The sequence below is a fragment of the Arvicanthis niloticus genome, chromosome 6 (genome assembly GCF_011762505.2).
Source record: "Arvicanthis niloticus isolate mArvNil1 chromosome 6, mArvNil1.pat.X, whole genome shotgun sequence".
Classification (NCBI taxonomy): Eukaryota; Metazoa; Chordata; class Mammalia; order Rodentia; family Muridae; genus Arvicanthis; species Arvicanthis niloticus.
In genome coordinates this window covers 103,876,222-103,888,618 of record NC_047663.1, presented here as the reverse complement: position 1 = coordinate 103,888,618, position 12,397 = coordinate 103,876,222, and the positions used below count along the sequence as shown (strand labels likewise).

Below are 12,397 nucleotides of genomic sequence, written 5' to 3'. Positions count from 1 at the left end.
CTACTAAATAATGGTGTCCTCTTCTCAACTTTCCTCCTCCTTTGGCAATATAATCCTACAAAACTCAAAATCCATTGACTTTTGAGAGTTACTCAGTGAGCCAGTTATGTATTATGTCAAGACATATTTGTATTAATTTCTAAAAATTATGCCTTGTAACATATAAACCAAGTGTTATCATATCCTATGTTAATTAATAAAAGAAGAGGACAGGGTTGCTGGTATCATAGTCAATAGGGAGAGCACTTGCCTACTCTGGTTCTTTGAATACGTTTGGCCCAGGGCGTGGCACTACTTAGAGGTATGGCCATGTTAGAGGAAGTGTGTCACTTTGAAGTGGGCTTTGAAGCTCTGAACAGTGCAGAAGAGTCAGTCTTCTGTTTCATTTCAGAACAAGATATAGAATACTCAGTTCCTCCAGTATCATGACTGCCTGGATGCTGCCATGCTTCTGCTTTGATTATAGTGGACTGAACCTCTGAGCCTGTAAGCCAGCCCCAATTGAATGTTGTCCTTTTTAAGAGTTGCCTTGGTCAAGGCTTCTCTCAACAATAGAAACCCTAACTTTAGAACACCTGCGATGCTCATAATGAGAGTATTCAATCCCTAGCACTTCCTACAAAACTCAAAATCCATTGACTTTTAAGAGTTACTCAATGAGCCAGTTATGTATTATGTCAAGACATATTCACGTTAAGTGGCAAATACTTAAAGATGACAGTAAGACAATGTGCACATTGTCTACTATGTCTATATTGAGAAATTACAGAAAGAAAAACTCAGATAATTTTAATTACAGATATGGAAAAATGAAAGTAATTGAATGTTATGTTTTTGGTTTTTGACATAATCACATTTTAGTGACACTAAACTTTATAAAGTATAGCATAAAATGCAATGCATTTATTAATAAAAACTGAGAAACAATCTAATTTGTAAGAAAGTCAACTTGCTATTATATGACTATAGAGGACACATACTGTGTATAAGGTTAAAAAATTTTTTCTTTATATAAAGATATTACATTCATTATTAGCTCACATTAAATGAATAAACATGTTTCAGATTATATGCTTTGAGATATAAAATTTCTCAGAAATAGTTTAACTGATTTTGAATTTTAAGAATGTTAAGAAGCAAATTAAGAAAGAATATAACTGCATTTATAATTTATTTTCTTGGCTCCCTTTAGCAGGAACAAAACTTTTTACTCCTTTTTAATTAGGGTAGAGCTTTCACTATTAATCTTACCTGTACTAATCTGGACAGGCTTTTTAAGTATTGGTTTTAGCTGTCCTGGAGGTCTTACTTCACTGTGGAATATTTTAAAAAGTGATAATTTAATATCAATATGAAAAACATCTACCAGATGCTTTAAATTCATTTATTTATTTATTCATGTTTCAGTTCTTAACATACCTTATATTATAAACTTACAAACAACAATTAATTTTCTTTTCAGCACATTGACTATGTTGGGAGACTCTGACCTTCCAACTTTTTCTTGTGTTAGAGAAAAGGAAGAATTTAGCCCACAAAAATGCAACAATAAAAGCAAACAGAGAGAGAGAGAGACAGACAGACAGACAGACAGACAGACAGACAGACAGACAGACAGACAGAGACAGAGAGAAACAGAGACAAAAGGGCAGAGAGAGATACAGAGAGGTAGAGACAGACAGAAGTGGCTCTTTCACGGCCTTTGTTTGCAGCAGTAAATGATGGTTTCATTCTTACATACTCAACACAATTAGTACCCAGATTCCATCATTCTGGGCCCCAGAGCACCACAAGACCTTCTCTATCATGATGCTTCGTTGGTACTTCAGTGATTGTTACCTCTCAAGAGGTTGGTAGACCATGGAATACCTTCTTGGTTCTGCTAACACAGCTTCTCTTTGGTTTTGCTCAATCTATTTCTTGGTAGACCATTCATGCATTAATGCAGAAACCACAATATGGTTGTTTCTATGCTAAATAAGCATTTCTACTAACACTTAATGAGGTAATAACATGAACAGACAAAAAACAAAACCTAGTGGATAGCTTTTGTTATATACTTCGGAACTGTTTTGAATTCCAAGTAGAATTTAACATGTGAGGTTTTTGCAAGTTGTGCCTTTGGACAGTTGTAGTACCAGAAAATTATGAATCTTCACTTCCATGTCCAAATAACACATAAAAGAAAAACCTGCTTTACAGAGAGATGACAAATAGTTATGTTGTAATTTGTCTCCCTTCCATTCAGATAGCCTACTTGAGTTTCAGAGAATTCATTATGACCGTTGAAGGGATAAATGATAAGTGGACTTCTTCTTGTATAAGGATGGTGTGTGTGTGTGTGGGGGGGGGGGGTTATCCACCATTTGTGAAAAGGTGCTATACCTTATACAAGGGGAATTTGCATTAAAACTGTTGTCAAAAAAGAAAAGCAAATATTTATTGCCTATGATACTGTTTGATAACTCAGAATGATCCTAAATCATGTATGCTCTCAGAAAAGATAAATGCCTTAAAGGATAACTACTAATGAAGTTATAAGTTCTCATCCTGACTTTAGAAAGTTTATGACTATGTAGGGAGAGTCAGTTTGGCATCAATGACTCTGAATAACACTAGAAGGCTCCTTTTCCAAAACAGAAAGTTAGTACTTGGGAAACGACTGTTGAGTACATAACTCATGTTTATATAAACAAGAAGGAGCAAGTTTCCAGTCTAAAATCATATTTCATAACACGTGTAATACACAACAAGTATTAAGTATATAAAGCAGCATCTATCTCAGAGCACACCCAGCAAGAACTAGCTTCTTATCTGTAAATTCCTTAATGTTAATGTATTGTTACATCTATTAAATCTTACCTGCAGAAAGGCTTTGAATTGGTACTGTAGTGCACTTCTAGAAATAAAGACAAATGTGTTTTATTACAACTCTGTAGAATTGTCAGACTCATTGTTAGTATCAATTCCTTTGAGACAAATCTGTAAACTATTCCAGAGCAACTGTGCATTTGTAGCCAATTAATTAATGAAGAACTCTTCCATTTTCTCTGTATTTTTTAAATCAGAGAAAGATATCTCAAGCATTGATGTCTAAAAATAAACTCCCATGAACACCTGTGGTGATACTAACTAAACACTCTCAGACAGAGAGAGTGGCAGCCTAACCTGAATCAGGATCACAAGTTGACTGTGTAACAAAATAAATTCTTGTACTTGTTGTTTAACTCCGGGCCAATAGTGCTAAAAAGAATTCTAGATTGGCTGCTGTGATACACATCTTTAATCCCGGCACTTAGAAGGCAGCAGAAGCAGGTGAGTCCTTAACAGATAGAAATTGTCACACACCAAAATAGAAAGAAAAAGAGAAAGAAAGTAAGGGAGAGAGAAAGAAAAAGAAAACAAAAAAAATACCTAAGACTGTATAATATTTTTTCTTTCAGAAAAAAAAGTTTGTTCAGATTTATAGTTGAAATTGTTCAGTTTGAAGTGAAAATCTATAGCACAGGAAGGTAGATATAAGACAATTTTCTTTGCAGCATGTTGAAACATAGTAGAGCAGGGACAAAAACCTTTACAAAAGGCTAAAGAGAGAATAATGTACTTAATCTACTCCCCCTCTTAGTTCCAGCTCTTACAGTGGAACTAAGTGTTCATTATCTCTCATGGAAAGAATTATGGGAATTCCTCCCTTGGTAGTTATGGACCCTGAGCTGTATCTCACAAGGAAAGAGCAACAGAGAAGCAGCAATGGGAGGGAAGAGCACCTTCCATGGGCCACTTTCTGACATGCAATCAAGTTACATGCTTCCATACAAAAATTGTGAGTTCACTCAACTTTTCACTGTACAAGTGATTTGTTTTTCATAAATGAAAATTATTCCTTTTTTGTCTGGTTTCAAGAAAAACTCAGTGTACCTTCTTACCATTCCCCGTGACTCGGGAAGGGCTTATTTCCTACTAAGTAATGGATTGAGACGACAGCTCAGGTATAAAGCCTATGCTTATGGCAGGGGAGGCCTCAGTCAGTCATCATCATCGTAAATACAAAACAACAAAATTTATAATAATGTCATACAAAAAAGTTACCTCTTTTATCACGATCCTGACACTTTGCATCTTACAGCTTTGTAGCAGGAATGACTGGGCCACCTCTATGCAAATGCCAGAGCCCTTTGCAACTGCAAAAGCATCTCCTGAAAGAAGGATCTAATTTGAAGACTGCCTGAGAGACCAAAGATTGCTGGTACAGACAATGCCAGCCAATTAGGAACTGCTGTTTAGAAAAGATGCTTTCTTGGGATCAATAGGGGGTGGGTAGAGGGTATTAAAGGAACTTGCAGCAGTGTTCAGATGAACTCGTTTCAGTGTTTCTCACCTGCTCCTGGAGTCTGTGTCATTGACTCTGCACCACCTCACCTCCAACCCCCAAGGGCAAGTAGGGTAAGGCAACTAGTAGCCCTGGGCACAGGCAGCATCTGGTGCCCAATGTAGTCCATGTACATTCATCATCCTCATTTTGTGGCTGCTTGTGAACCTTCTTTTTGGGGCTCATTTTTTTGCCTGTTGCTACAAGGACTGTATTCATGGTGTGACCTGATCTGCTGTGTGTCTCCTGGATATTGCCAGAGAACATGTGGGACCCTGGCCTCTGGATTCATGTACCCTTCCCTTGTTCTTTGTCCCCATCCTCCTTGCAGTCATTGCCAGTCTTAAGAATTCTTCCCCAGATCTTACAAACTGATCTGAGATGTTTAAGCCTGTGAGGATGTGGTGGCTGCCCATAATAAACACTGCCAGGATCAGACTAATAGTTACTATGGATTTGTTGGGCAAAAATCCACTAGAAGTTTAAGATTATTAGCCTGAGAGTTAGAGTTTTATTTTCTAAGTGAGATAAAGGTGGCATTGGGATGAGTCATGTGAACTCAAGTGCAGGAACCTTGAAACAAAGAAAGAGGGCTCTGGGGTCCCCTGCTGTGGAAAGAGACAAGATGGCTGCTCTAAGTCAGAGAGCTGAAGAATGGAAGCTGCCTACATCTTGGCAGATATTGATTTAACTCTGAATTTATAAAATTGTGGTTATTTGCTTTTAGGATAGATTTATATACAGATTTTGTCTGAACCTTGATTGTGTATCAAAATAAATTCTGTACCAAAATAAGAAATTATGACTTCAACTTAGTAACTATTGTTAAGATTTCATTGTCCAAGGGTTCCTCAAATGCTCACTTTTGTGGGACTTAATATCCCTTGGGAGCGCTGCCAGCCTGCACTAAGTGTAAAATTCACTGGGGACTATCTAATACTGTCATCTATCCTCACCCTTAGTTTATGGAGGTTTACCTCACATGATACTTGCAATATTACTTCCTATGTAACAGGAATCCCATTAGATTCTGATATGACCCCATCATGAGCAATTGGAATTTATGTGGCCCCTCTAATTGTCTTGACTTATGCCCCCTTACTCTCCTAAAACATGGCTGTCTCTTTAATTGGATGTATTTCCACACAAACCAGTCGGTGAAAACATGGACTGGGGCAACCAATGTGAATCTGATTATTGGCAGTCAGATTGGCTGGAAAGCCACCCCAGTCTGTGTCTCACCTCCCTTTTTCTTTCTAGTCACCAATACCTCCATTGTCAGAGACAGCCTTGACTGCTTTAATGAGAAATGTCTCCTGACCCCCTGCTGGATGGAGTATTGAACAACTGCTATCCTGATAAGAAAACCAGCCACCATCTGGATACCTGTGGTAAATACCACCCACATTCATGCCGTCACTCTGACGCCTCAGACTCACTTACAAACCCTACACTATGGAAAGAGGGACTTTGGTATTACAACTGCCATCAGTGCTGCCATCACTGTAGGCATTGCCAGGGCAATAACAGCTGCTGTTGCTTTGACCCAGACAACCAATGACTGTCAATGTTGTAGTCTGTAAGTCAGCTGAGGTGCTACAGGCACAGGAGGTACTAAATTAACATCTTTATTGAGCCATCCACATTTTACAACAACAGATTGACTTACTGGCAGAAGAGTTGGCCATTATTAGGGACATGTCTCTACTGGCATGCAACCCCAGGTTTCATTCAATCTGCCTAAACCATTACCAGGTACATAATGCCCCTGAAGCCCAACAACTGGAGTCCCCTGCCAAGTTGCTTTCTTATTTAAATAAACACAGTACATATATGAGCATCAAAACAAATATGCAACATTTTGACAGTATATTTTCATGGTTGAAAGTGCTTATAAATAATTAATTCTGACTTTCCAGGATATTAGAAAAGAAATATTAAAACAAAATATATACATTTATATTTGATTTATTTAACTCCATTTGAATTTCTACTTGTGTTTATTTTGTTTAGAATAGGTAAGACCAAAGACAGTAATTCATTATAAAAAATCTTACCTTCATTAAACTTGATATGCTGTTTAGTTCTTTGTTCTGGCTGTTTGAAAGATGTTCCTTCTCTGTGACACATGTTAAAAACAATCATTATTTTACTCTCCATATGAAAACATTAGCAAGTGTTCTAAATTCTTTAATTTTGAGTCCTTAGCTGATAAATGATTTCACTATGTAGCCTAGCTGGCCTGAAACCCAGAATGTAAACCATGTTAACTCACAGAGATTTGCCTGCCTTTTGCCTCCTGAGTTCTGGAATTAAAGGCATGGACAAACACATGTCACAAACAAGTGTGAATTCGTTCTTCAAAACTCAATTATGATTGGTGACTGCTATCCTTACCATCTTTCTTCATGTAGAATGATAAAAATGTAGTTCTTGATTAAAACACACATGCACACATACACACACACACACACACACACACACACTCACAGACACCCACCCACATGGAAAGAAGACAGTAATTTTCCATGTTTTCTTCTGATGCCTGTAGTAACCTTATATTTATATATTCATAAATTTAGTGCTTCTTTTTCATTCAGCTATCTATGTCTTTAGGGCATCAAGTCCTATCTTCATTAAGTCATTCATTTGAGTGAATGCTGAAACCACCACCTGGATGTTTCTTTCAATAGCATTGCTGTGTAATGCTGAGCCTTTACAACTAACAATAGGCTCCAAAGCTCAAAGAAAGTGATGCTCTCTCCTCAGCTACATTCTCCCCTGGACAAAGCTAAAATGCTCTTTATTCAGACCCTTTTGCTGCTGAACTCCAGCACGACATATTTTTCTAGGTTCTGCTTTGTGTGTCATCATTGCTTGGAACTGGTTATGGGGCCTTTGAACCTGCTGGAAGAATCTTGTCCAAAAGTCCGTTGCTGAAGTGATCTCCTGGAAAGCCTAGGAGAACCTTCGTCCTTGACCTATTTTTACAGTTTTTAGCAGAAAATTATCTCCTACTCATATGCAATCAGTTTCCTAACATCATGGTTTAATATCCATGTATGATGTGTATTTCTATTCACATGTTGAACATGTGCCCAGTGCATGTGTTGAGATCAGAGAACAGCCTTGACAGTCAGGCCTTGACTTCTTAGTTTTGAAGCCTCGATTTTCCTTCTCTTTTGACTTCCTGACCTAACCAATTGGTCTAAGCAGGCACATCGCAAAAAGAAAAGGCCCTTCACTTCTATGTTTATTTCTAGTTGACATGAAAGATAAAAATCTCCTTTAAACACCAATGAAGAGTCATGACATAGTTTGGCTCTTAAAACCAAAGAATACACTTAGATTGATAAAATTCACTGTTGGTAAAAACAGACCACTGGAGGGCAATGAAAAGGTGGCATCCATCTGGGGTTAGAGCAGTAGAAGTGCATCAACAAAGATGCTGCAAGATTTAAAAAAAAAAAAAAAGACTATCATGAAAATCTCATGTGCAAGAAGGAAAGCAACTCCGGTGTCTGAGAATGGTCCCAACTCATGCATTCTGCCATAAAAAGACAAGGAAAGGCCTCAGTCTGGTAACTCCCTGTGAAACTCCAGCTCACACTGAACTCCACAGAAGGTTTTGAATATGATACTGGAATGATGACTCAGTAGTGAAGACAGTTTGCTGCTCTTGAAAAGAACTCAAATTTGGTTCCGAGTTCAGTTTCCAGCACCCATGTTGGGCAGCTCATTAAACATCTGTAACTCAAAAAGATGTTACTGGCCTCCTCAGGTGCTACGTTCTTGGGGACATACACATATACATCCATACACACAAACTTTTAAGATAAAGTTTTTTTAATAGGTGAGAAAAGTTATCTTAATATCAGTGAATGTGGATAACTGTAGAAGACTCATCTTCAATCAGAGAGGTGTTACTTTGGAAATTATGGCTAAACATAACATGTACTAAAAGGAACTTTTCAGCCCTAAAGTGTATCCCATTCTATGTGGCATATGGATCTATAAAGACAAACTTCTTTATATTTAAACATTTCCAGAATTCAAATTTTATAATGCTGAAGTACCAGAATCTGCAAAAAAAAAAAAAAAAAAAAAAGAAGCTATTTAAATTTCTACTTTTAATGTTCCTTCTGAAATGTCAAAAAACAAAAGTGTCTATTTTGACTTCAAAAGTTCTGGATAATTCTAGGATGATGGAGTTGAGGAAAGCTACAAGTGAAAGGTAATTTTCTCCTAAGTGGGACATTTCAAGAGTCAAACAGATCACTGAGAAACTCTATTTGTTACCCATGTGTATAGACTATATATTTCAAAGGAAACTGCTAATTCTTTAGACATTAAAAGGAGAGGTCTGGCACAGTGGCTGTGGATGCACTTCCCTGATACAACATGTGCCAACAATGTGACACACTGTCAGGCAGCAGAACTGCTGCACTACTGCTGTGCAGCTACATTGATCTGGCGTGTCCTTTTATTTGGTTGATGGCTGATAAAGTGGAAAATCTAACTGCTGTTGCAAAACTCTCTAAACCACACTAAACTTAGATCATGTGGTCTGAATAGCAAGTGTTACGCCATGAGCTACCTACTATCCTCCAGGTTTTTTTTTTTCACACAAGGTCTTTCATTAAATCTGGGACTTATTAATTGAATAGGCTTGCTGCCTGAAGAGCTCAGGGTAGCCTCCAGTCTCCACTTTGCACCATACGGGGATGACAAATACAGTTAGCAATGACAATCTTTTAAGTGAATTCCATGAATGTAAACTTGTTTGTTCAATTTTTCCCGACAATATCTGTAACTCAGCTTTCCAGAATAATTTTAATATTTTTAAATATAAATTTTAATACTATTGTTGTCAAACTTCTCATACACTGAAATGATACTATGTTTATGTTTCTAAAATGCTCACTTCTGCACAAACCATTGTTGTTTTCTTCAAGCTCCACCTTGCACTGTTAACTCATGCCCACCTTCCTCTATGTGGCTAACTTGCTAATTCCACATTTATTCTCTCCATGGGTTTACTACATGCAACTTTACTAGATGCTTGGATTCTGGTGGATAAATAAGGAGAGTAACCTTACAATTAAGGGGCTGTAGTGAAAAATACCTCATTTCTGCCTATTGCTATCTGCATATAAGTTACTTTTGTGTGTATGAACTTTAGGTATATGTCTCTAAGAGTCCTTAAAATCTTGAAATTCTAGATTCTTTTATGTGTCTTTGGAAGAAAATGAACATTTAGCTTTCAGGAATGGAAAGAATCATAGGAGAAAAAGCAAAAAATCAAAAGGTACAATTATTAAAAGGAGCATAATTATAAAATGGAAAATCAAACTAAGAAGGGAACAAAAAATCCCACAGAATCATAGTAAGTAGAAAAATCAATTTAAAATCCCTCTAATTAGATGCTAACAGCTATTCTTCAATTATCATACAAACTCCTCTACAGGATATGCCTGATTTTGCATAAGTAAAATCTATGAAGATCTGGCCAGGGCTGCCTTAAAACCTGTGATGACAGAAACAAAGTATTGGTTACAGCTGCAATTGTCAAAAATACCCAGACAAGCTATAGGGTCATATAACCACAGCTTCATTCAGAGCTAAATGGCACAACTTAATCTAGCTTTCTGAACTGATCATGAGTATGTCTGCATCTTGACAAAGAGCACATGGGTCTCAGTCAGTCTGGGCAAGAGATGCACTGGAAAGCCAAGGTTAATTATAAAATCATGGTCAATCAGTCAAGCTCTCTGCATTTGGTTCCCTAGGGAGTAGGAGCTAGGTTATAGAGCATACTTATTCCACAATCCTTATCTGATTGTTTTAGGTATTGCAAGCATTGAGAATATAATATAATGTGTATTTCAGAAGTATCAGCTTCTTTGCATTTACCAATGATGTCACATAGTTAAAAGCCATGAACTCTTACCTAGGTAAAGATGTATGTTCAGTACTGTCATCCACTTCTAAAAAGGGGAAGAATGTATTTTATAATAACTGTAGAAAAATATAGTATATTAAAATGGCAAACTAACATTTTGTTAGACACTCCTTGGAGATCATATGAAAAATATTCTATAGTAAATGTTGCTGAAAATAAATACCTGTGACAATGACTCTGATCCCAACTGATTACCGATTGCCAGAAGTGGTATTTACTGGTATAAATTGACAATGTCAGCACATAGGTATTTTTGTTGTTGTTATCATTCTTATTGTGGTGGTGGTGGTAGTGGTGGTGGTGGTGGTGGTGGTGGTGGTGGTAGTGATAGTGGTAATAGTGGTGATGGTGGTGATGGTGGTGATAGTGGTGATGGTGGTGGTGATGATGGTGGTGATAGTGGTGATGGTGGTGGTGGTGGTGATAGTGGTGATGGTGGTGGTGGTGGTGATAGTGGTGATGGTGGTGGTGGTGATTTTGACCAATGGTGCTAGCAAAAATTTTAAGAGTATACTTATTTTACTAAAATATGAAGGTTTTTTTACTTACTTGCTCAGTGGAAATTATTTAGTTTAGAATAGAAACACCATGTACAAGGAAGATGGATGAGTGATGACTCTCTTGCAGCATGCCAAAACTCAGAGGACAGAAACAGACCAGGGATAAAGACCTTTGCAAAAATTCCCAGCTGCCAGTGCAGCAAATCTCAGTGAATTCACTCTCCTTCCCTTTCTGGGGAAGACACTAAGAGTATCCTGGGCTCTAGTATTGCTCTTCCTGTTCTGTGCAGTGTAAGAAAGTTCCTGATCAGCTTCTATCACTTCCCATGACAGTAAGTAGTGGAAAGGCACCTTACTTAGTAGTCCATCAGCCTATGCTGTATCTATAGTGAGAGGGAAAAGGAGGATCAGCCTTGGGGACAGAGAAGGAAGTTCCAGGAGGAATACTGCAGGACACAACAAATATTTTAATATGCTTATAGATAAATAATTCATTTACTCAAGTTTTCAATAAATGCTGCCAGTTTGCTCCCCCAAGGGGATAAAACAATTATCTTTTTAAACTTCATTATAAAAATGTGTAAACGCTCAGTGAGAACTTCTTAGCATTTCCCATGACCAGGATAAAGTACTTGAACCCTCAAAATGAATGAACTTGGATTATGGCTTAGTGACAAAACTTGTCCTCAGTATGTATGAATATGATTCCTTGAGTCAATTCTCATCGGCACAAATAAAAATCCAGTAATATCCATAATGAAATAATGCAAAATAAACTCCCCCTTGTTACAGTCTGACACTGTCCATCTCATCTCTTTGGAGAACAGGGTCATTTGGATTGGTTTTCAGTATTTCCTCCCAGATACAGCTTTCCGAACAAGGTAGAAAGATGATATGATGACAGCTGCTGGAAGCAAGAACTCTTGACAGTGTTCCTTCCATTGTTAACAGAAGCTAGTAAGACTCAGTGGACTAGGACAGTACAGTTAGTGCTGTGTATTACACAATGGTGTCATTTGTTCAATTTTCCTTCTGTGAATAATTGGAAATCATGTTTTGGAGCTTGCAAACCACGGGCCAACATATCCTACATTACATTAAAAGTCCAATTTGCTACAATGTACCTATAAAGAATATATACAAGGTACTCTTTTAAACCCTTTCCTTTTATATTAAGAGATACTTAATATACCAGGACCCCAAAATAAATAAACTCATATTTTTCAAACAATATGGTTTGATATATGAACTTTCTTAGAAATAATCTCTGAATATACATTTTATTTTTTTTCTTCTTGGAGACTTAAATTTTTAATCTTTGTAATTATGTATTTCTTTAGTATAGACCACTTAGAGCAGTGGTTTTCACCCATCCTAATTCAACCCTTTAATACAGTTCCTCACATTGCATGACGTCCCCCAAACCATTAAATTATTTTTACTGTTACTTTATAACTATAATTTTGCTACTCTAATGAATCATAATCTAAATATCTGATATGCAGGATGGTCTTAGATGACCTCTTTGAAAGGGTCATTCTACTCTTAAAATTTTGTTACCCACAA

General features: G+C 37.1%; 1 protein-coding gene across 1 annotated transcript in view; it reads right to left on the bottom strand.

Annotated features, from left to right (window-relative positions):
- The window catches only part of LOC143442566 (uncharacterized), a 101,240-nt gene that overhangs the window by 73,646 nt on the left and 15,197 nt on the right, over nucleotides 1-12,397 (bottom strand). Inside the window, exons 6-9 of the mRNA XM_076935278.1 lie at nucleotides 10,320-10,356; nucleotides 6,427-6,488; nucleotides 2,863-2,899; nucleotides 1,252-1,313 (exon numbers count right to left, since the gene is read on the bottom strand). Of these exons, the coding sequence (XP_076791393.1) occupies nucleotides 1,252-1,313; nucleotides 2,863-2,899; nucleotides 6,427-6,488; nucleotides 10,320-10,356 (198 nt within the window). The remainder of the gene's footprint in view (nucleotides 1-1,251; nucleotides 1,314-2,862; nucleotides 2,900-6,426; nucleotides 6,489-10,319; nucleotides 10,357-12,397) is intronic.